General features: G+C 48.9%; 1 protein-coding gene across 1 annotated transcript in view; it reads left to right on the top strand.

The window, feature by feature from the left end:
• LOC128695348 (exostosin-2) overlaps positions 1 to 25,552 on the top strand; it is a gene marked incomplete at its 5' end in the record, with an annotated part of 141,995 nt that overhangs the window by 91,877 nt on the left and 24,566 nt on the right. Inside the window, one exon of the mRNA XM_070080535.1 lies at positions 1,345 to 1,560. Within this exon, the coding sequence (XP_069936636.1) occupies positions 1,345 to 1,560 (216 nt within the window). The remainder of the gene's footprint in view (positions 1 to 1,344; positions 1,561 to 25,552) is intronic.

Here is a 25,552-nt window from a genome sequence, read left to right as displayed (position 1 = left end):
TTGGCCTAAAATGGGAGTCAAATTCAGCAAAATCGCTGATGCCTAAATATCGCCGACACATCAAAATTCGCAGGAGCATAATTTCGTGAATTTTCCATTAAATTTCTTACTTTTTGTTTTATTACCTTCAGAAAAAGATTCTCTACCATTTCATTAGAAAAAAAAAAATTATTTTTTGAAAATTCTTGGACCCTGGTGCACACTTTGAAATTTGGCCTCTGGACCCTGAAAGGGTTAACCTTCAATCTTGTGTGGCTTCAGTTTGGTGGTAAGGGAATCTATCTGCTCAGTATATGTGGCTATGGTTGTTTGCAGGTTTGCGTGTTGCTTGGTCGTGTTTGTTAAGATTGTCAGTTTGACTTCTAGTTCAGTAATCCTCGAGCTTTTGTGTTGTTAGATGGCGCTCTAGGTCACTAATCTTATTGTTTTGGGTCTGTAATCAGTTTTTCGTAGGTTTCATTTTGCCCACTCAGCATACTATGTTCCTGTAGAATTTTATCAATGGTGTCAAGTCTTTGTTGAGGACTGCATACCTGGGCTATACCTTAAATTGTCCAAACATAGATCTATGTTTGTGCGCGTAGCGCTCCAACCTTAATTTTCTCCCTAAGAAACAATGTAAAAAACATAGATATACGTTCGGAGCACTACGCGTGCAAACGTAGATCTACGTTTGGACAGTTTAAGGGTTAATGAGTTGTAGTCAATGATGCCATTTGGGATGAAGAGGTCTTGAGTGTTTGCCATAGTAGTGGAAGAAAAGTCAGCTTGGTTGTGAGACTTGGGTGAGGATGAATGTTGACCGAATCCAGAGAAAGATTTGGAGTCACCTGCCATTGTTGTTGTTGTATTAGTCCAGGTGGGGGTGAGGGGGGTGGAAGATGCACTGGTGTCCTTTAGGGTAGACATTATGGGTAACAGTTTTCTAGGAGTTTTGGTGTTCATCTTGCAGTTGTTTCTTCTATTTTTCCATCTCATGAGAACTCTAGCACAGTTGACATAGAGCTACTATAGTGGTAACCTTTGCTTGGCTAGTGTTACATCTGGCAGCAGGCTGGTGTTTGGTATGCCGGGCAGTCCTCTTTTACTTGTAAATGGTCAGCTTGTCTACATCTCGAACATTCTTTTTTTTGGTCATTATTGGTTCCATGTAGGTCAGTGCAGGAGTACAATCATTTAGGCCATAATTGGAGCTTAGATTGGGCCAGGGGAATGCAAAGATATGGGAGCAGCCTTTGATGTTGTCACCACTGTATGAATATCAGTAGTGGCCAGATATTTGTAAACTAGGAGTTACTGCATTAGTTTTAATATTGATGACATAATTATTGTTACTATCAACAGGTACGTGTATCCCATGACTCGCTATGTCGATGAAGATCACATAGCCATCAAGCCAATGTCTCGGGAGTTCTTCGAGATAATCGACACAATACTCAACTCTGAATATTATACTCCCAATCCCCATGAGGCGTGTATCCTGGTTCCTCCAATAGACACCCTAAATGAGAACAACTTAAGAAAAGATAAGATTGCTCAAGCTCTGGCTATGCTTCCTCAGTAAGTCTGCGCCTTTGTTTCATCATTATTACTTGCTACACTAACATTTACTCATCATTATTACTTGCTACTCTAACATTTACTCATCATTATTACTTGCTACTCTAACATTTACTCATCATTATTACTTGCTACACTAACATTTACTCATCATTATTACTTGCTACACTAACATTTACTCATCATTATTACTTGCTACACTAACATTTACTCATCATTATTACTTGCTACACTAACATTTACTCATCATTATTACTTGCTACACTAACATTTACTCATCATTTTGATACTCTTCTGCTCTGAGGAGAACTTATGTTTAACTGACCAGTTGAAATAGACATAAATACAGATCAGAACTTTTATTGTCAATGATATTTTGCCTGTGTAACATTTTTGAGTATAAAATCTTTTCAGTAAAAGTTCTGTTCTGCATTTATATCTATTTTAACCAGTTGTACTAGCTTTGTCTCAACCATCTGAATAATAATAGATAATGCTCACTTGAGATTGTAATAGATATATAATGAACATGTTAATTCCTCCTAGGTAGTAGGTTGGTAGACAGCAACCACCCAGGGAGGTACTACCATCCTGTGGTAGTAGGTTGGTAGACAGCAACCACCCAGGGAGGTACTACCATCCTGTGGTAGTAGGTTGGTAGACAGCAACCACCCAGGGAGGTACTACCGTCCTGTGGTAGTAGGTTGGTAGACAGCAACCACCCAGGGAGGTACTACCATCCTGTGGTAGTAGGTTGGTAGACAGCAACCACCCAGGGAGGTACTACCATCCTGTGGTAGTAGGTTGGTAGACAGCAACCACCCAGGGAGGTACTACCGTCCTGTGGTAGTAGGTTGGTAGACAGCAACCACCCAGGGAGGTACTACCATCCTGTGGTAGTAGGTTGGTAGACAACAACCACCCAGGGAGGTACTACCATCCTGTGGTAGTAGGTTGGTAGACAGCAACCACCCAGGGAGGTACTACCATCCTGTGGTAGTAGGTTGGTAGACAGCAACCACCCAGGGAGGTACTACCATCCTGTGGTAGTAGGTTGGTAGACAACAACCACCCAGGGAGGTACTACCATCCTGTGGTAGTAGGTTGGTAGACAGCAACCACCCAGGGAGGTACTACCGTCCTGTGGTAGTAGGTTGGTAGACAGCAACCACCCAGGGAGGTACTACCATCCTGTGGTAGTAGGTTGGTAGACAACAACCACCCAGGGAGGTACTACCGTCCTGTGGTAGTAGGTTGGTAGACAGCAACCACCCAGGGAGGTACTACCATCCTGTGGTAGTAGGTTGGTAGACAGCAACCACCCAGGGAGGTACTACCGTCCTGTGGTAGTAGGTTGGTAGACAGCAACTACCCAGGGAGGTACTACCGTCCTGTGGTAGTAGGTTGGTAGACAGCAACCACCCAGGGAGGTACTACCGTCCTGTGGTAGTAGGTTGGTAGACAGCAACCACCCAGGGAGGTACTACCATCCTGTGGTAGTAGGTTGGTAGACAGCAACCACCCAGGGAGGTACTACCGTCCTGTGGTAGTAGGTTGGTAGACAGCAACCACCCAGGGAGGTACTACCGTCCTGTGGTAGTAGGTTGGTAGACAGCAACCACCCAGGGAGGTACTACCGTCCTGTGGTAGTAGGTTGGTAGACAGCAACCACCCAGGGAGGTACTACCGTCCTGTGGTAGTAGGTTGGTAGACAGCAACCACCCAGGGAGGTACTACCGTCCTGTGGTAGTAGGTTGGTAGACAGCAACCACCCAGGGAGGTACTACCGTCCTGTGGTAGTAGGTTGGTAGACAGCAACCACCCAGGGAGGTACTACCATCCTGTGGTAGTAGGTTGGTAGACAGCAACCACCCAGGGAGGTACTACCGTCCTGTGGTAGTAGGTTGGTAGACAGCAACCACCCAGGGAGGTACTACCGTCCTGTGGTAGTAGGTTGGTAGACAGCAACCACCCAGGGAGGTACTACCGTCCTGTGGTAGTAGGTTGGTAGACAGCAACCACCCAGGGAGGTACTACCGTCCTGTGGTAGTAGGTTGGTAGACAGCAACCACCCAGGGAGGTACTACCGTCCTGTGGTAGTAGGTTGGTAGACAGCAACCACCCAGGGAGGTACTACCATCCTGTGGTAGTAGGTTGGTAGACAGCAACCACCCAGGGAGATACTACCGTCCTGTGGTAGTAGGTTGGTAGACAGCAACCACCCAGGGAGGTACTACCGTCCTGTGGTAGTAGGTTGGTAGACAGCAACCACCCTGGGAGGTACTACTGTCCTGCTAAGTGAGTGTGAAATGGAAGCCTGTAATTGTTTTACATGATGGTAGGATTGCTGGTGTCTTTTGTCTGTCTCATAAATATGCAAGATTACAGGTAAGTCTGGCTACTTCTACTTACACTTAGGTCACACTACACATACGTGTACAAGCATATATATACACACCCCTCTGGGTTTTCTTCTATTTTCTTTCTAATTCTTGTTCTTGTTTATTTCCTCTTATCTCCATGGGGAAGTGGAACAGAATTCTTCCTCTGTAAGCCATGCGTGTCGTAAGAGGCGACTAAAATGCCGGGAGCAAGGGGCTAGTAACCCCTTCTCCTGTATATATTACTAAATTTAAAAGGAGAAACTTCAGTTTTTTCTTTTGGGCCACCCCACCTCAGTGGGATACGGCTGGTACGTTGAAAGAAAGAAGGATTGCTGGTGTTTTTTCTGTCTCATAAACATGCAAGATTTCAGGTATGTCTTGCTACTTCTACTTGCACTTAGGTCACACTACACATGCCTGTACAACCATATATAAACACACCCCTCTGGGATTTCTTTTATTTTCTTATTAGTTCTTGTTCTTGTTTATTTCCTCTTATCTCCATGGGGAAGTGGAACAGAATTCTTCCTCTGCAAGTTATTTGGCATAAGAGGCGACTAAAATGTAGGGAGCAAGGGGCTAGTAACTCCTTCTCCTGTATATATTATTAAAGTTAAAAAGAAAACTATTGGTTTTCTTTTTAGGCCACCCCGCCTTGGTGGGATATGGCCAGTTTGTTAAAAGAACATATTACTTCCTCAGTAAGTCTGGACATTTACTCCGCTGTAAGGTGAAATACTACAGGGAAAAATATAACTCAGGTAGTCGTTATCAAAGGATGCTCTTAACCCATTTCAGTGAAATACAGTGGAACCCTGAATATCGGCTGTAATCTGTTCCAGAAGGTCGGCCTAAATTCAAAAAGGCCTAAATTTGAAGCAATATTTTAGTAAGATTTAATGTAAACACAATTAATCCGTTCCAGACACCCAAAAATATTAACAAAAAAATAATTTTTTTCAAGATTAATTATAGTTTTACATACACAAAACAATGAGAACTAAAAATAAATAAATGAACATTTAAATCACTATTACCTTTATTGAAGACTCTTGTTAGTTTATGACAGAGACGAGGAGAGAGGGAGGACTTATGACAGAGAGGAGGTGAGAGGGAGGACGGATTATTGTTTGGAAGGTGAATCTACCTTAAGGTGTCACAGCCCTCTCTGTGGTTAATTCCCTGCATACCTGCTACACTCCCTGCATACCTGCTACACTCCCTTCTTACCTGCTACACTCCCTTCTTACCTGCTACACTCCCTTCTTACCTGCTACACTCCCTTCTTACCTGCTACACTCCCTTCTTACCTGCTACACTCCCTTCTTACCTGCTACACTCCCTGCATGCCTGCTACACTCCCTGCATGCCTGCTACACTCCCTGCATGCCTGCTACACTCCCTGCATACCTGCTACACTCCCTGCATACCTGCTACACTCCCTGCATGCCTGCTACACTCCCTTCTTGCCTGCTACACTCCCTGCATACCTGTTACACTCCCTGCATACCTGCTACACTACCTTCTTGCCTGCTACACTCCCTGCATACCTGCTACACTCCCTGCATGCCTGCTACACTTCCTTCATGCCTGCTACACTCCCTGCATGCCTGCTACACTTTCTTCATGCCTGCTACACTTCCTTCATGCCTGCTACAGTCCCTGCATGCCTGCTACACTTCCTTCTTGCCTGCTACACTCCCTGCATACCTGCTACACTCCCTGCATACCTGCTACACTCCCTGCATACCTGCTACACTCCCTGCATGCCTGCTACACTCCCTGCATGCCTGCTACTCTCCCTGCATGCCTGCTACACTCCCTGCATGCCTGCTACACTCCCTGCATGCCTGCTACACTCCCTGCATGCCTGCTACACTCCCTGCATACCTGCTACACTCCCTGCATGCCTGCTATACTCCCTGCATGCCTGCTACACTCCCTGCATGCCTGCTACACTCCCTGCATGCCTGCTACATTCCCTGCATGCCTGCTACACTCCCTGCATGCCTGCTACACTCCCTCCATACCTGCTACACTCCCTGCATGGCTGCTTCACTCCCTGCATGTCTGCTACACTCCCTGCATGCCTGCTACACTCCCTGCATGCCTACTAAACTCCCTGCATGCCTGGTAAACTCCCTGCATACCTGCTACACTCCCTGCATGCCTGATACTCTCCCTGCATACATTCTACACTCCCTGCCTGCCTGCTACACTCCCTGCATGCCTGCTACACTTCTTGCATGCCTGCTACACTCCCTGCATACCTGCTACACTCCCTGCATGCCTGCTACACTCCCTGCATGCCTGCTACACTCCCTGCATGCCTGCTACACTCCCTGCATGCCTGCTTCACTCTTTGCATGCCTGCTACAATCCATGCCTGCCTGGTACACTCCCTGCATGCCTGCTACACTCCCTGCATGCCTGCTACACTCCCTGCATGCCTGCTACACTCATTGCATGCCTGCTAAACTCCCTGCATACCTGCTAAACTCCCTGCATTCCTGCTACCCTCCCTGCATACCTGCTACACTCCCTGCATGCCTGCTACACTCCCTGCATACCTGCTACACTCCCTGCATGCCTGCTACACTCCCTGCATGCCTGCTACACTCCCTGCATGCCTGCTATCCCTGCATACTGCTACACTCCCTGCATGCCTGCTACACTCCCTGCATGCCTGCTACACTCCCTGCATGCCTGCTACACTCCCTGCATGCCTGCTACACTCCCTGCATGCCTGCTACACTCCCTGCATGCCTGCTACACTCCCTGCATGCCTGCTACACTCCCTGCATGCCTGCTACACTCCCTGCATGCCTGCTAGACTCCCTGCATGCCTGCTAAACTGCTACACTCCCTGCATGCCTGCTACACTCCCTGCTACACTCCCTGCATGCCTGCTACACTCCCTGCATGCCTGCTAAACTCCCTGCATACCTGCTACACTCCCTGCATGCCTGCTACACTCCCTGCATGCCTGCTGCACTCCCTGCATGCCTGCTTTACTCCCTACATGTCTGCTACACTCCCTGCCTGCCTGCTACACTCCCTGCATGCCTGCTACACACCCTGCATGCCTGCTAAACTCCCTGCATGCCTGGTAAACTCCTTGCATACCTGCTACACTCCGTGCATGCCTGCTACACTCCCTGCATGCCTGCTACACTCCCTGCATGCCTGCTACACTCCCTGCCTGCCTGCTACACTCCCTGCATGCCTGCTTCACTCCCTGCATGCCTGCTTCACTCCCTGCATGCCTGCTACACTCCCGGCTTGCCTGCTGCTCTCCCTGCATGCCTACTACACTCCCTGCATGCCTGCTACACTCCCTGCATGCCTGCTACACTCCCTGCATGCCTGCTACACTCCCTGCATGCCTGCTACACTCCCTTCATGCCTGCTACACTCCCTGCATGCCTGCTTAACTCCATGCATGCCTGCTACACTCCCTGCATGCCTGCTACACTCCCTGCCTGCCTGCTACACTCCCTGCATACCTGCTACACTCCCTGCCTGCCTGCTACACTCCCTGCATGCCTGATACACTCCCTGCATGCCTGCTACACTCCCTGCGTGCCTGCTACACTCCCTGGATGTCTGCTACACTCCCTGCATGCCTGCTACACTCCCTGCATGCCTGCTACACTCCCTGCATGCCTGCTACACTCCCTGCATGCCTGCTACACTCCCTGCATGCCTGCTGCACTCCCTGCATGCCTGCTACACTCCCTGCATGCCTGCTACACTCCCTGCATGCCTGCTACACTCCCTGCATGCCTGCTACACTCCCTGCATGCCTGATACTCTCCCTGCATACATTCTACACTCCCTGCATGCCTGCTACACTTCTTGCATGCCTGCTACACTCCCTGCATACCTGCTACACTCCCTGCATGCCTGCTACACTCCCTGCATGCCTGCTACACTCCCTGCATACCTGCTACACTCCCTGCATGCCTGCTACACTCCCTGCATGCCTGCTACACTCCCTGCATGCCTGCTACACTCCCTGCATGCCTGCTACACTCCCTGCATGCCTGCTACACTCCCTGCATGCCTGCTACACTCCCTGCATGCCTGCTAAACTCCCTGCATACCTGCTACACTCCCTGCATGCCTGCTACACTCCCTGCATGCCTGCTACACTCCCTGCATGCCTGCTACACTCCCTGCATGCCTGCTACACTCCCTGCATGCCTGCTACACTCCCTGCATGCCTGCTACACTCCCTGCATGCCTGCTACACTCCCTGCATGCCTGCTACACTCCCTGCATGCCTGCTACACTCCCTGCATTCCTGCTACCCTCCCTGCATGCCTGCTACACTCCCTGCATGCCTGCTACACTCCCTGCATGCCTGCTACACTCCCTGCATGCCTGCTACACTCCCTGCATGCCTGCTACACTCCCTGCATGCCTGCTACACTCCCTGCATGCCTGCTACACTCCCTGCATGCCTGCTACACTCCCTGCATGCCTGCTACACTCCCTGCATGCCTGCTACACTCCCTGCATACCTGCTACACTCCCTGCATGCCTGCTACACTCCCTGCATGCCTGCTGCACTCCCTGCATGCCTGCTTTACTCCCTACATGTCTGCTACACTCCCTGCCTGCCTGCTACACTCCCTGCATGCCTGCTACACACCCTGCATGCCTGCTACACTCCCTGCATGCCTGCTACACGCCCTGCATGCCTGCTACACTCCCTGCATGCCTGCTACACTCCCTGCATGCCTGCTACACTCCCTGCATGCCTGCTACACTCCCTGCATGCCTGCTACACTCCCTGCATGCCTGCTACACTCCCTGCATGCCTGCTACACTCCCTGCATGCCTGCTACACTCCCTGCATGCCTGCTACACTCCCTGCATGCCTACTACACTCCCTGCATGCCTGCTACACTCCCTGCATGCCTGCTACACTCCCTGCATGCCTGCTACACTCCCTGCATGCCTGCTACACTCCCTGCATGCCTGCTACACTCCCTGCATGCCTGCTACACTCCCTGCATGCCTGCTACACTCCCTGCATGCCTGCTACACTCCCTGCCTGCCTGCTACACTCCCTGCATACCTGCTACACTCCCTGCATGCCTGCTACACTCCCTGCATGCCTGCTACACTCCCTGCATGCCTGCTACACTCCCTGCATGCCTGCTACACTCCCTGCATGTCTGCTACACTCCCTGCATGCCTGCTACACTCCCTGCATGCCTGCTACACTCCCTGCATGCCTGCTACACTCCCTGCATGCCTGCTACACTCCCTGCTTGCCTGCTACACTCCCTGCATGCCTGCTACACTCCCTGCATGCCTGCTACACTCCCTGCATGCCTGCTACACTCCCTGCATGCCTGCTACACTCCCTGCATGCCTGCTACACTCCCTGCATGCCTGCTACACTCCCTGCATGGCTGCTACACTCCCTGCATGTCTGCTACACTCCCTGCATGCCTGCTACACTCCCTGCATGCCTGCTAAACTCCCTGCATGCCTGCTAAACTCCCTGCATGCCTGCTACACTTCCTGCATGCCTGCTACACACTCTGCATCCTTGCTACACTTCCTGCATGCCTGCTACACTCTGCATGCTTGTTACACTTCCTGCATGCCTGCTACACTCCCTGCATACCTGCTACACTCCCTGCATGCCTGCTACACTTCCTGCATGTCTGCTACACTCCCTGCATGCCTGCTACACTCCCTGCATGCCTGCTACACTCCCTGCATGCCTGCTACACTCCCTGCATGCCTGCTACACTCCCTGCATGCCTGCTAAACTCCCTGCATACCTGCTAAACTCCCTGCATTCCTGCTACCCTCCCTGCATACCTGCTACACTCCCTGCATGCCTGCTACACTCCCTGCATGCCTGCTACACTCCCTGCATGCCTGCTACACTCCCTGCATGCCTGCTACACTCCCTGCATGCTTGCTAAACTCCCTGCATACCTGCTAAACTCCCTGCATTCCTGCTACACTCCCTGCATGCCTGCTACACTCCCTGCATGCCTGCTACACTCCCTGCATGCCTGCTACACTCCCTGCATGCCTGCTACACTCCCTGCCTGCCTGCTACACTCCCTGCATGCCTGCTACACTCCCTGCATGCCTGCTACACTCCCTGCATGCCTGCTACACTCCCTGCATGCCTGCTACACTCCCTGCATGCCTGCTACACTCCCTGCATGCCTGCTACACTCCCTGCATGCCTGCTACACTCCCTGCATGTCTGCTACACTCCCTGCCTGCCTGCTACACTCCCTGCATGCCTGCTACACTCCCTGCATGCCTGCTACACTCCCTGCATGCCTGCTACACTCCCTGCATGCCTGCTTCACTCCCTGCATGCCTGCTACACTCCCTGCATGCCTGCTACACTCCCTGCATGCCTGCTACACTCCCTGCATGCCTGCTACACTCCCTGCATGTCTGCTACACTCCCTGCATGCCTGCTACACTCCCTGCATGCCTGCTACACTCCCTGCATGCCTGCTACACTCCCTGCATGCCTGCTACACTCCCTGCATGCCTGCTACACTCCCTGCATGCCTGCTACACTCCCTGCATGCCTGCTACACTCCCTGCATGCCTGCTACACTTCCTGCTACACTCCCTGCATGTCTGCTACACTCCCTGCCTGTCTGCTACACTCCCTGCATGCCTGCCTACACTCCCTGCATACCTGCTACACTCCCTGCATGCCTGCTACACTCCCTGCATGCCTGCTACACTCCCTGCATGCCTGCTACACTCCCTGCATGCCTGCTACACTCCCTGCATGCCTGCTACACTCACTGCATGCCTGCTACACTCCCTGCATGCCTGCTACACTCCCTGCATGCCTGCTACACTCCCTGCATGCCTGCTACACTCCCTGCATGCCTGCTACACTCCCTGCATGCCTGCTAAACTCGCTGCATGCCTGCTAAACTCCCTGCTTGCCTGCTACACTCCCTGCATGCCTGCTAAACTCCCTGCATGTCTGCTACACTCCCTTCATGCCTACTAAACTCCCTGCATACCTGCTACACTCTCTGCATGCCTGCTAAACTCCCTGCATGCCCGCCACACTCCCTGCATGCCTGCTACACTCCCTGGATGCCTGCTAAACTCCCTGCATACCTGCTAAACTCCCTGCATGCCTGCTACACTCCCTGCATACCTGCTACACTCCCTGCATGCCAGCTACACTCCCTGCATGCCTGCTACACTCCCTGCATGCCTGCTACACTCCCTGCCTGCCTGCTACACTCCCTGCATGCCTGCTACACTCCCTGCATGCCTGCTACACTCCCTGCCTGCCTGCTACACTCCCTGCATGCCTGCTACACTCCCTGCATGCCTGCTACACTCCCTGCCTGCCTGCTACACTCCCTGCATGCCTGCTACACTCCCTGCATGCCTGCTAAACTCCCTGCATACCTGCTACACTCCCTGCATGCCTGCTACACTCCCTGCATGCCTGCTACACTCCCTGTATGCCTGCTACACTCCCTGCATTCCTGCTACACTCCCTACCTGCCTGCTACACTCCTTCCATGCCTGCTACACTCCCTGCATGGCTGCTACACTCCCTGCATACCTCCTACACTCACTGCATGCCTGCTACACTCCCTGCATACCTGCTATACTCCCTGCATGCATGCTACACTCCCTGCATGCCTGCTACACTCCCTGCATACCTGCTACACTCCCTGCATACCTGCTACACTCCCTGCATGCCTGCTACACTCCCTGCATACCTCCTACACTCCCTGCATGTCTGCTACACTCCCTGCATACCTGCTACACTCCCTGCATGCATGCTACACTCCCTGCATGCCTGCTACACTCCCTGCATACCTGCTACACTCCCTGCATGCATGCTACACTCCCTGCATGCCTGCTACACTCCCTGCATACCTGCTACACTCCCTGCATGCCTGCTACACTCCCTGCATACCTCCTACACTCCCTGCATGCCTGCTACACTCCCTGCATACCTGTTACACTCCCTGCATGCCTGCTACCCTCCCTGCATACCTGCTACACTCCCTGCATGCCTGCTACACTCCCTGCATGCCTGCTACACTCCCTGCATGCCTGCTACACTCCCTGCATGCCTGCTACACTCCCTGCATGCCTGCTACACTCCCTGCATACCTGCTACACTCCCTGCATGCCTGCTACACTCCCTGCATACCTGCTACACTAACTGCATGCCTGCTATACTCCCTGCATGCGTCCTACACTCCCTGCATGCCTGCTACACTCCCTGCATACCTGCTACACTCCCTGCATGCCTGCTACACTCCCTGCATGCCTGCTACACTCCCTGCATACCTGCTACACTCCCTGCATGCCTGCTACACTCCCTGCATACCTGCTACACTCCCTGCATGCATGCTACACTTCCTGCATGCCTGCTACACTCCCTGCATGCCTGCTACACTCCCTGCATGCCTGCTACACTCCCTGCATGCCTGCTACACTCCCTGCATGCCTGCTACACTCCCTGCATGCCTGCTACACTCCCTGCATGCCTGCTACACTCCCTGCATGCCTGCTAAACTCCCTGCATACCTGCTACACTCCCTGCATGCCTGCTACACTCCCTGCATGCCTGCTGCACTCACTGCATGCCTGGTTCACTCCCTACATGTCTGCTACACTCCCTGCCTGCCTGCTACACTCCCTGCATGCCTGCTACACACCCTGCATGCGTGCTAAACTCTTTGCATGCCTGGTAAAGTCCCTGCATACCTGCTACACTCCGTGCATGCCTGCTACACTCCCTGCATGCCTGCTACACGCCCTGCATGCCTGCTACACGCCCTGCATGCCTGCTACACTCCCTGCCTGCCTGCTACACTCCCTACATGCCTGCTTCACACCCTGCATGCCTGCTTCACTCCCTGCATGCCTGCTACACTCCCGGCTTGCCTGCTACTCTCCGTGCATGCCTACTACACTCCCTTCATGCCTGCTACACTCCCTGCATGCCTGCTACACTCCCTGCATGCCTTCGACACTCCCTGCATGCCTGCTACACTCCCTTCATGCCTGCTACACTCCCTGCATGCCTGCTTAACTCCATGCATGCCTGCTAAACTCCCTGCATGCCTGCTACACTCCCTGCCTGCCTGCTACACTCCCTGCATACCTGCTACACTCCCTACCTGCCTGCTACACTCCCTGCATGCCTACTACACTCCCTGCATGCCTGCTACACTCCCTGCGTACCTGCTACACTCCCTGGATATCTGCTACACTCCCTGCATGCCTGCTACACTCCCTGCATACCTTCTACACTCCCTGCCTGCCTGCTACACTCCCTGCATGCCTGCTACACTCCCTGCATGCCTGCTGCACTCCCTGCATACCTGCTACACTCCCTGCATGCCTGCTACACTCACTGCATGCCTGCTACACTCTCTGCATGCCTGCTACACTCTCTGCATGCCTGCTACAATTCCTGCCTGCCTGCTACACTCCCTGCATGCCTGCTACACTCGCTGCATGCCTGCTAAACTCCCTGCTTGCCTGCTACACTCCCTGCATGCCTGCTAAACTCCCTGCATGCCTGCTACACTCCCTTCCTGCCTGCTAAACTCCCTGCATACCTGCTACACTCTCTGCATGCCTGCTACACTCCCTGCATGCCTGCTAAACTCCCTGCATACCTGCTAAACTTCCTGCATGCCTGCTACACTCCCTGCATGCCAGCTACACTCCCTGCATGCCTGCTACACTCCCTGCATGCCTGCTACACTCCCTGCCTGCCTGCTACACTCCCTGCATGCTTGCTAAACTCAATGCATACCTGCTGCACTCTCTGCATGCCTGCTACACTCCCTGCATGCTTGATACACTCCCTGCATGCTTGATACACTCCCTGCATACCTGCTAAACTCCCTGCATGCCTGCTACACTCCCTGCATGCCTGCTGCACTCCCTGCATGCCTGCTACACTCCCTGCCTGCCTGCTACACTCCCTGCATGCCTGCTACACTCCCTGCATGCCTGCTACACTCCCTGCATACCTGCTACACTCCCTGCCTGCTAAACTCCCTGCATACCTGCTACAATCTCTGCATGCCTGCTACACTCCCTGCATGCCTGCTAAACTCCCTGCATACCTGCTAAACTTCCTGCATGCCTGCTACACTCCCTGCATACCTGCTACACTCCCTGCATGCCAGCTACACTCCCTGCATGCCTGCTACACTTTCTGCCTGCCAGCTACACTCCCTGCATGCCTGCTAAACTCCAATCCATACCTGCTGCACTCTCTGCATGCCTGCTACACTCCCTGCATGCCTGCTACACTCCCTGCATGCCTGCTACACTCCCTGCTTACCTGCTGCACTCCCTGCATGCCAGCTACACTCCCTGCATGCCTGCTACACTCCCTGCATGCCTGCTACACTCCCTGCATGCCTGCTACACTCCCTGCCTGCCTGCTACACTCCCTGCATGCCTGCTAAACTCCCTGCATACCTGCTACACTCCCTGCATAGCTGCTACACTCCCTGCATGCCTGCTACACTCCCTGCATGCCTGCTACACTCCCTGCATGCCTGCTACTCTCCCTACCTGCCTGCTACACTCCCTGCATGCCTGCTACACTCCCTGCATGCCTGCTACACTCCCTGCATACCTCCTACACTCACTGCATGCCTGCTACACTCCCTGCATACCTGCTATACTCCCTGCATGCATGCTACACTCCCTGCATGCCTGCTACACTCCCTGCATACCTGCTACACTCCCTGCATACCTGCTACACTCCCTGCATACCTGCTTCATTCCCTGCATGACTGCTACACTCCCTGCATGCCTCTTACACTCCCTGCATGTCTGCTACACTCCCTGCATACCTGCTACACTCCCTGCATGCATGCTACACTCCCTGCATGCCTGCTACACTCCCTGCATACCTGCTACACTCCCTGCATGCATGCTACACTCCCTGCATGCCTGCTACACTCCCTGCATACCTGCTACACTCCCTGCATACCTGCTACACTCCCTGCATACCTGCTTCATTCCCTGCATGACTGCTACACTCCCTGCATGCCTGCTACACTTCCTGCATAGCTGCTACACTCCCTGCATGCCTGCTACACTCCCTGCATACCTCCTACACTCCCTGCATGCCTGCTACACTCCCTGCATACCTGCTACACTCCCTGCATGCCTGCTACACTCCCTGCATACCTGCTACACTCCCTGCATGCCTGCTACACTCCCTGCATGCCTGCTACACTCCCTGCATGCCTGCTACACTCCCTGCATACCTGCTACACTCCCTGCATCCCTGCTACACTCCCTGCATGCCTGCTACACTCCCTGCATACCTGCTACACTACCTGCATGCCTGCTATACTCCCTGCATGCCTGCTACACTCCCTGCATGCCTGCTACACTCCCTGCATACCTGCTACGCTCCCTGCATGCCTGCTACACTCCCTGCATGCCTTCTACACTTCCGGCATGCCTGCTACACTCCCTGCATACCTGCTACACTCCCTGCATGCCTGCTTCACTCCCTGCATACCTCATACACTCCCTGCATGCCTGCTACACTCCCTGCATACCTGCTACAGTCCCTGCATACCTGCTACACTCCCTGCATGCCTGCTACACTCCCTGCATGCCTGCTACACTCCCTGCATGCCTGCTACACTCCCTGCATGCCTGCTACACTCCCTGCATGCCTGCTACACTCCCTGCATACCTGCTACACTCCCTGCATGCCTGCTACACTCCCTGCATACCTCCTACACTCCCTGCATGCCTGCTACACTCCCTGCATGCCTGCTACACTCCCTGCATGCCTGCTACACTCCCTGCATGCCTGGTACACTCCCTGCATGCCTGCTACACTCCCTGCATGCCTGCTACACTCCCTGCATGCCTGCTACACTCCCTGCATACCTGCTACGCTCCCTGCATGCCTGCTACACTCCGTGCATGCCTGCTACACTCCCTGCATGCCTGCTACACTCCCTGCATACCTGCTACACTCCCTGCATGCCTGCTACACTCCCTGCATACCTGCTACACTCCCTGCATGCCTGCTACACTCCCTGCATGCCTGCTACACTCCCTGCATGCCTGCTACACTCCCTGCATACCTGCTACACTCCCTGCATCCCTGCTACACTCCCTGCATGCCTGCTACACTCCCTGCATGCCTGCTACACTCCCTGCATGCCTGCTACACTCCCTGCATGCCTGCTACACTCCCTGCATGCCTGCTACACTCCCTGCATGGCTGCTACACTCCCTGCATACCTGCTACACTCCCTGCATCCCTGCTACACTCCCTGCATGCCTGATGCACTCCCTGCATACCTGCTACACTCCCTGCATGCCTGCTACACTCCCTGCATGCCTGCTACACTCCCTGCATGCCTGCTACACTCCCTGCATACCTGCTAAACTCGCTGCATGCCTGCTAAACTCGCTGCATGCCTGCTACACTCCCTGCGTGCCTGCTAAACTCCCTGCATGCCTGCTACACTCCCTTCATGCCTGCTAAACTCCCTGCATACATGGTACACTCTCTGCATGCCTGCTACACTCCCTGCATGCCTGCTACACTCCCTGCATGCCTGCTACACTCCCTGCATACCTGCTACACTCCCTGCCTGCCTGCTACACTTCCTGCATGCCTGCTACACTCCCTGCATGCCTGCTACACTCCCTGCATGCCTGCTAAACTCCCTGCATACCTGCTAAACTCCCTTAATGCCTGCTACACTCCCTGCATACCTGCTACACTCCCTGCATGCCTGCTACACTCCCTGCCGACCTGCTTCACTCCCTGCATGCCTGCTACACTCCCTGCATGCCTGCTAAACTCCCTGTATGCCTGCTACACTCCCTGCATACCTGCTACACTAACTGCATGCCTGCTATACTCCCTGCATGCCTGCTACACTCCCTGCATGCCTGCTACACTCCCTGCAAAAACCCGCTATGCGATACGATTCATACGAGACGTGTCCACGTGTGGCCTGAACTGCCCCGTGTGTGCCAGTGTTTACAAGCCAGCCAGTGTGCGCGCATCTAAGGATACATTCGGTACATTCCATATTATCCATATTATCACTGTTTTTGGTGCTTGTTTCTGCAAAATAAGTCACCATGGGCCCCAAGAAAGCTTCTAGTGTCAACCCATCGAGACCAAGGGTGCTAATGACTATTGTAATGAAGAAAGAGATAATTGCAAAGTATGAAAGTGGAGTGCGTGTGTCGGAGCTGGCCAATTTGTATAGTAAACCCCATTCAATCATCTCTACTATAGTGAGCAGGAAAACGGCAATCAAGGAAGCTGTTCTTGCAAAAGGTGCAACTGTGATTACAAAACAGCGACTGCAAGTGTTAGAAAATGTTGAGAGACTGTTATTGGTGTGGATAAATAAAAAACAGATAGCAGAAGATAGCATCTCTCAAGCGATCATTTGTGAAAAGGCTAGGCAGCTGCATGAGGATTTAATTAGAAAAATGCTTGCAGCTAGTGGTGATGTGAGTGAATTTAAGGCCAGCAAAGGTTGGTTTGAAAGATTTAAGAATTGTAGTGGCATACATAGTATGATGAAAATCACCCTGACACAGCTACTGCAAGCCGTGTTCGCAACCTGTACACTGACAATGTTGTGAACCACTTTAGGAAAGTCATAAAGGAACGAGAGGTACAGGCCTCTATGGACAGATATGTTGTGCGACAAAAGTCCACTAACTCTCAAGCTGGTCCTAGTGGCATTAAAAGAAGAAGGGAAGTAACCCAGGAAAAGGACTTGCTACCTCAAGCCCTAATGGAGGGGGATTCCCCTTCTAAACATTAAAAACTTCGACACTCTCCCTTTCTCCCATCCCATCAGTCATCACCAGATCTTCTATTGTGATTATTCTATTTTTATTGTAATTATTATATTGCATTAAACTTAATATTTCATGTGGTAAAAGTTTTTTTTTTCATACTTTTGGGTGCCGTACACGGATTAATTTGATTTCCATTATTTCTTATGGGGAAAATTATTCGCTTTCCGATAAATTTGGTTTATGATGAGCTCTTTGGAATGGATTAATATCATGAACTGGGGGTCCACTGTACTTATTTACAAATCTAAACCCTTTCTGCCAACTTTTCAGCTAGTCTCAGCCTTCTCTGATTATTTTGCAAACTTTGAAATTGTTTAAGAAATCCCAGTTAACTTAATTAAGATCACCAAATCAATTTAAAGTATTGATGAATACTTAGAATTGTACTATTGTTCACTTAGCTACCTTAATTTTGTACAAAAAAAAAAAATCTCTTACTTAGTAACCTATGTCTAGTTGTTAAGTAGTGTTCAAATATTAGTACAGTGGACCCCCGCTTTACGATCAGCTCCCAATGCGACTAATTATGTAAGTGTATTTATGTAAGTGCGTTTGTACGAGTATGTTTCGTGGTCTGAAATTGACTAATCTAATTCACAATATTCCTTATGGGAACAAATTCGTTCAGTAATGGCACCTGAACATACTTCTGGAATGAAATAATATCGTAAGCCGGGGGTCCACTATATTATTTTTCCCAAAATGCACAGCATGCTAGTGGCTTTCTTTTGTGCTTAATATTTTATTACATGTAAACTACAAATAACAAAAAAGGCACAATACCGTGACTGGAACGATACACAAATAACCCGCTCATAGAAGAGAGGAGCTTACGACGACGTTTCGGTCCGACTTGGACCATTTACAAAGTCACACTAATGAGAAGTAGAACAGGACGGGTATATATAGGCAGGAAGAGGTGGTAGTAGTAGTAGTAGTAGTAGTAGTAGTAGTAGTTGTAATAGTAGTAGTAGTAGTAGTAGTAGTGGTGGTGGTAGTAGTGGTGGAGATGGAAGGGAGTAGTAATGGGGAAGTAAGGAGGAGGAGCCAGTCAAATAAAAAGAAAGGGGAGCACTGCAAGGGAGCTAGGTGCCCACAGAGGGAGAGCAAGAACACAGAGGTGGTAGGGAGGGGAAATAATGAAATAAATAATGAAGGAACAGAAACACAAGACAGAAGAAAGAAAGTCAACCCAGAAGAGAAAAAAGGAAAGGGGAAGAGGGAGAAAAAGGAAGAATCAGGTTAAGTCACGGGTGTTCTGAAGTTTGGAGCATTTTACAATGTAGTGGGAGAGGAAGGCATCTACAGAGACGAAGCCAGGACTCAGATTCATACAAGGAAAGTTGTGTATTAGGGAAGATTCAACCGGACGGCGACTGTTAAAGTTGGAAGTAGGGAAGACAGTTTTAGCAGAAGACCAATCAGTAGGATGGCTGTGATCTCTGACGTGACAGAAAAGAACATTGTTAGTGTCGGCAAGCCTAACACTATTTTTATGCTCCCTAAGTCTGTCAGAAAGAGATCGGCCAGTTTCTCCAAAGTATTGAAGAGGACAGGAGGAGCAAGAAATAGAGTAGACACCAGGAACATCTGTAGAGGGAGGAGAGGTATGAACGAGATTAGTGCGAAGAGTGTTAGTCTGGCGGAAAGTAAGCTTGATGTCTAAGGGACGGAGAGAATTGTTGAGATTAGAAAGACTGGAAGGCAGAGGACAAAAGAGTTCCCAGGAGTAGAGAGTTTGGGAGAGAAGAAATTACGTTTAGCACGTGAGAGGGCAGAGTCTATGAAATGGGAAGGATAGCCAAGACGGGAAAACGAATTATGAAGAGTGGAAATTTCTGCTGGAAGGAACTGAGGATCACGGATGCGGAGGACACGGATAACCGGGGGTCCACTGTACTTATTTACAAACCTAAACCCTTTCTGCCAACTTTTCAGCTAGTCTCAGCCTTCTCTGATTATTTTGCAAACTTTGAAACTGTTTAAGAAATCCCAGTTAACTTAATTAAGATCACCAAATCAATTTAAAGTATTGATGAATACTTATAATTGTACTATTGTTCACTTAGCTACCTTAATTTTATACAAAAAAAAAATCTCTTAATCAGTAACCTATGTCTAGTTGTTAAGTAGTGTGCAAATATTAGTACAGTGGACCCCCGCTTTACGATCAGCTCCCAATGCGACCAATTATGTAAGTGTATTTATGTAAGTGTGTTTGTACGTGTATGTTTGGGGGTCTGAAATGGACTAATCTAATTCACAATATTCCTTATGGGAACAAATTCGTTCAGTAATGGCCCTTGAACATACTTCTGGAATGAAATAATATCGTAAGCTGGGGGTCCACTGTATTAGTTTTCCAAAAATGCACAGCATGCTAGTGGTTTTCTTTTGTGCTTAATATTTTATTACATGTAAACTACAAATAACAAAAAAAGGCACAATACCGTGACTGGAACGATACACAAATAACCCGCACATAGAAGAGAGGAGCTTACGACGACGTTTCGGTCCGACTTGGACCATTTACAAAGTCACACTAACGAGAAGTAGAGCAGGACGGGTATATATAGGCAGGAAGAGGTGGTGGTAGTAGTAGTAGTAGTAGTAGTAGTAGTAGTAGTAGTAGTTAGTAGTAGTTAGTAGTAGTAGTAGTAGTAGTAGTAGTAGTAGTAGTAGTAGTGGCAGAGATGGAAGGAAGTAAGGAGGAGGAGCCAGTCAAATAAAAAGAAAGGGGAGCACTGCAAGGGAGCTAGGTGCCCACAGAGGGAGAGCAAGAACACAGAGGTGGGAGGGAGGGGAAATAATGAAATAAATAATTAAGGAACAGAAACACAAGACAGAAGAAAGAAAGTCAACCCAGAAGTAAGTTTGATGTCTAAGGGACGGAGAGAATTGTTGAGATTAGAAAGACTGGAAATGTAGGGAAGGCAGAGGACAGAAGAGTTCCCAGGAGTAGAGAGTTTGGGAGAGAAGAAATTACGTTTAGCACGTGAGAGGGCAGAGTCTATGAAATGGGAAGGGTAGCCAAGACGGGAAAACGAATTATGAAGAGTGGAAATTTCTGCTGTAAGGAACTGAGGATCATAGATGCGGAGGGCACGGAGAAAGAGGGAGATAAGAACACCTTTCTTGACAGGGGAAGCATGATAAGAAAAGTAGTGAATGTACATGCCACTGCGCATAGGTTTGCGGTAAACAGAAAAGGAAAAAACCTGTATCCGAGCGGTGGACATGGACATCAAGGAAAGGAAGTAAGGAATTAGATTCCCATTCAGCTTTAAACTTAATGGAAGGGGCAAGATTATTAAGAGCTTCAAGAAAAGGTTGGAAGAGACTGGAGTCATGGGGCCACAGAGCAAAGTTGTCATCCACATAGCGGAGTCAGAGTGAAGGGTGCACATCGATGTTAGGAAGAAGAACAGTCTCGAAGTATTCCATGTAAAGATTAGCAAGGACAGGAGAGAGAGTAGAGCCCATAGCGACACCGAAGGTTTGAGAATAATATTTCCCTATGAAGGAAAAGGAATTAGAGTCCACACAGAGGTGGATAAGATCAAGAAAGACATCAATAGGTATAGGGAGATGAAGAAACCCTTCATGGGCCTTCTCTCTAAGAAAATCAAGAACATCATCAAGAGGAACATTGGTGAAGAGGGACTCAACGTCAAGACTAAGCAGCAGTATACAAAATGTAAACTACATTTTGTATACTGCTGAAAGAAATAAAAGATTATTAGTATGTATGTAGTATCTCACAGGTTACTATTTCTTGGTTTTATGTACTCAGTGTATCTTGCTACTTGTAGTAGAAGTAGCAAGAGTTGGAGGTACTGGGAAGATGGCAGGAATATTTTGAGGAACTATTAAATGTTGATGAAGAGAGGGAGGCAGTGATTCATGCATTGGCCAGGGAGGTTTTGCATCTTTTAGGAGTGAAGAGCTGGATGTGAGTGTGGGGGAGGTGCATGAGGCATTAGGTAGAATGAAAGGGGGTAAAGCAGCTGGAACTGATGGGATCATGACAGAAATGTTAAAAGCAGGGCAGATATAGTTTTGGAATGGTTGGTACTTTTATTATTTTATTTTTATTAACCCTTTCAGGGTCCGTCCCGTAGATCTACGGCTTTACGTTCAGGGTCCAAACCGTAGATCTACGCCATGAGCTCAGCTCACTCTGATAAACTGTGAGTGGTACATTTGGGCCTAGATATGAGAGAATACATCTATGTGGTATGTGTGCACCACATAAAACAGATCCTGCAGCACACTGTGTATAATGAGAGAAAAAAAATGAAATCATGATTTTTCGATTAAAACAGCAACTTTGCAGTGTTTTTTCGTATGTTTTTTATAGTTGTATTTGCGATTTCTTGGTCTCATTTGATAGAATGGAAGACATATTACAGAAATAGAGATGATTTTGATTGGTTTTAGCACTAGAAATGGCTTGAAACTGAGCTCAAAGTAGCAGAAATGTTAAATTTTTGCCGATATTCAAGAGTAAACAAACGACCTCACACGTCTAATACACGTCAGCTGGTGGGTCTAATATACATTCACAAATATGGTGATGATATTTATACAATTATTACAGTATTGCATAACAGTAAATCTTCTATTTTTTGGTGTGAATAAAAATTCATTATGTGAATAAAAAATCAAAATGGAATTTATTTGTAAAGCCTCAAAACATAACTAATGAACAGAGGAAATGTTAGTTTAGTGCCAGGAATGCCTACATTGTTCATTCTGGACCATATTTTCAAATTGGAATATTTTAAACTTTGTGTTAAATTGGCCAAATTAACAATTTCCGATCACTTTATTTTGTAGTTGAAACAGTTGACTTGGCGATTTCTTGTGCTCAATCGATAGAATAGAAGTAATACTAGTGAAATAGCTAAGAATTTGGTTGATTGGAATAATGTAATTGGCCTAAAATGGGAGTCAAAGTCGGCAAAATCGCCGATTCGTAAATATCGCTGACACATCAAAATTCACGAGAGCATAATTTCGTCAATTTTCCACCAAATTTCGTACTTTTTGTTTTATTACCTTCACAAAAAGATTCTCTACGATTTCATAAGAAAAAATAAAAAAATTTTTTTTTGAAAATTCTTGGACACTGGTGCGTGACTCCAGATTTGGGCCTTGGACCCTGAAAGGGTTAACACTGGCTGATTCCCACCAAGGCAGGGTGGCCAAAAAAGAAAAACTTTCATCGTTATTCGCTCCATCACTGTCTTGCCAGAGGGGTGCTTTACACTACAGTTATAAAACTGCAACAATAACACCCCTCCTTCAGAGTGCAGACACTGTACTTCCCATATTCAGAACTTGAGTCCTGCCTGCCGGTTTTTGATACTTGACACTCCAGCAGCATGTCAAGTATTAAAACCACTTGTCTCCATTCACTCCTATCATATATTCTCACGCATGCTTGCTGGAAGTCCAACCCCTAGCACACAAAACCTCCTTTACCCCCTCCCTCCAACCTTTCCTCAGCCAACCCCTACCCCTCCTTCCCTCCACTATAGTTTTATATACTCGAAGTCATTCTGTTTTGTTCCATTCTCTCTACATGTCTGAACCACCTCAGCAACCCCTCCTCAGCCCTTTGGATAATAGTTTTGGTAATCCCGCACCTCCTCCTAATTTCCAAACTACGAATTCTCTGCATTATGTTCACACCACAGACAGCCCTCAGACATGACATCTCCACTGCCTCTAGCCTTCTCCTTGTTGCAGCATTCACCACCCATGCTTCACACCCATATAAGAGTGTTGGCCTAACTGTACTCTCATACATTCCCCTCTTTGCTTCCAGGGACAAAGTTCTTTATCTCCATAGACTCCTAAGTGCACCACTCACCTTTTTCCCCCTCATCAATTCTATGATTCACCTCATCCTTCATAGACCCACCTGCTGACACGTCCACTCCTAAATATCTGAGCACATTCACCTCCTCCATACTCTCTCCCTCCAATCTGATATCCAATCTTTCATCACCTAATCTTTTTGTTATCCTCATCACCTTACTCTTTCCTCTATTCACTTTTAATTTTCTTCTTTTACATACCCTACCGAATTCATCCACCAACCTCTGCAACTTCTCTTCAGAATCACCCAGAAGCACAGTGTCATCAGCAAAGAGCAACTGTGACAACTCCCACTTTGTGTTAGATTCTCAATATTTTAACCCCACACCTCTTGCCAAGACCCCTGGCACTCACCTCTCTTACAACCCCATCTATAAATATATTGAACAACCACGGTGACATCACACATCCTTTTCTAAGGTCTTCTTTTACTGGGAAATGATCTCCCTCTCTCCTACATACTCTAACCTGAGCCTCACTGTCTTCGTAAAACTCTTCACTGCTTTCAGTAACCTACCTCCTATTCCATACACCTGCAACATCTGCCACATTGCTTCCCTATCCACCCTGCCTTTTCCAAATACATAAATGCCACAAAAACCTCTTTACCCTTATCTAAATACTGTTCACCTATATGTTTCACCGTAAACACTTGGTCTACGCATCCCCTACCTTTCCTAAAGCCTCCTCGTTCATCTGCTATCCTACTCTCCCTCTTATTCTTAATTCTCCCAATAATGACTCTACCATACACTTTACCAGGTATACTCAACAGACTTCTTCTTTCAACAAACCGGCCACATCCCACCAAGGCAGGGTGGCCCAAAAAGAAAAATGAAAGTTTCTCTTTTTAAATTTAGTAATTTATACAGGAGAAGGGGTTACTAGCCCCTTGCTCTCGGTATTTTAGTCACCTCTTACAACACGCATGGCTTACTTTGGAAGAATTCACTCATCAGACTTATTCCACTATAATTTTTGCACTCTCTTTTGTCCCCTTTGTACTTTTCTTCAGTAAATATATGAAAAAGGGGAAGGTACCTAGGGATTGGCAGAGAGAGAGTATAGTTCCTTTATAAAAAGGGAAGGGAGACAAAAGAAGTTGTAAAAATTATAGAACAGGTTTACTGAGTAGACCACGTAAAATGTATGTACAGTAGGGCCCCACTTACACGGCTGGTTAGGTTCCAGGCTACCACCGTAAAGTGGAAACCACCGTAAAGTGGAACACCCTTTTTTCCCCACTTACAAATGCATACAAACACTAGATAACAAGTTTACACTAACATATATTAAGTTAGCAATAGAACCAGGCATCAAAAAACAGGGGTAGCAGTAATGTTAAATGATCAGTTATGGAAGGAGAAAAGAGAATATGAATGTGTAAATTCAAGAATTATGTGGATTAAAGTAAAGGTTGGATGCGAGAAGTGGGTCATAATAAGCGTGTATGCACCTGGAGAAGAGAGGAATGCAGAGGAGAGAGAGAGATTTTGGGAGATGTTAAGTGAATGTATAGGAGCCTTTGAACCAAGTGAGAGAGTAATTGTGGTAGGGGACTTGAATGCTAAAGTAGGAGAAACTTTTAGAGAGGGTGTGGTAGGTAAGTTTGGGGTGCCAGGTGTAAATGATAATGGGAGCCCTTTGATTGAACTTTGTATAGAAAGGGGTTTAGTTATAGGTAATACATATTTTAAGAAAAAGAGGATAAATAAGTATACACGATATGATGTAGGGCGAAATGACAGTAGTTTGTTGGATTATGTATTGGTAGATAAAAGACTGTTGAGTAGACTTCAGGATGTACATGTTTATAGAGGGGCCACAGATATATC

Source organism: Cherax quadricarinatus, unplaced genomic scaffold, assembly GCF_038502225.1.
Source record: "Cherax quadricarinatus isolate ZL_2023a unplaced genomic scaffold, ASM3850222v1 Contig570, whole genome shotgun sequence".
Lineage (NCBI taxonomy): Eukaryota > Metazoa > Arthropoda > Malacostraca > Decapoda > Parastacidae > Cherax > Cherax quadricarinatus.
Note: the sequence above shows the minus strand (reverse complement) of the source record. Positions and strands in the feature narration are given on the sequence as shown.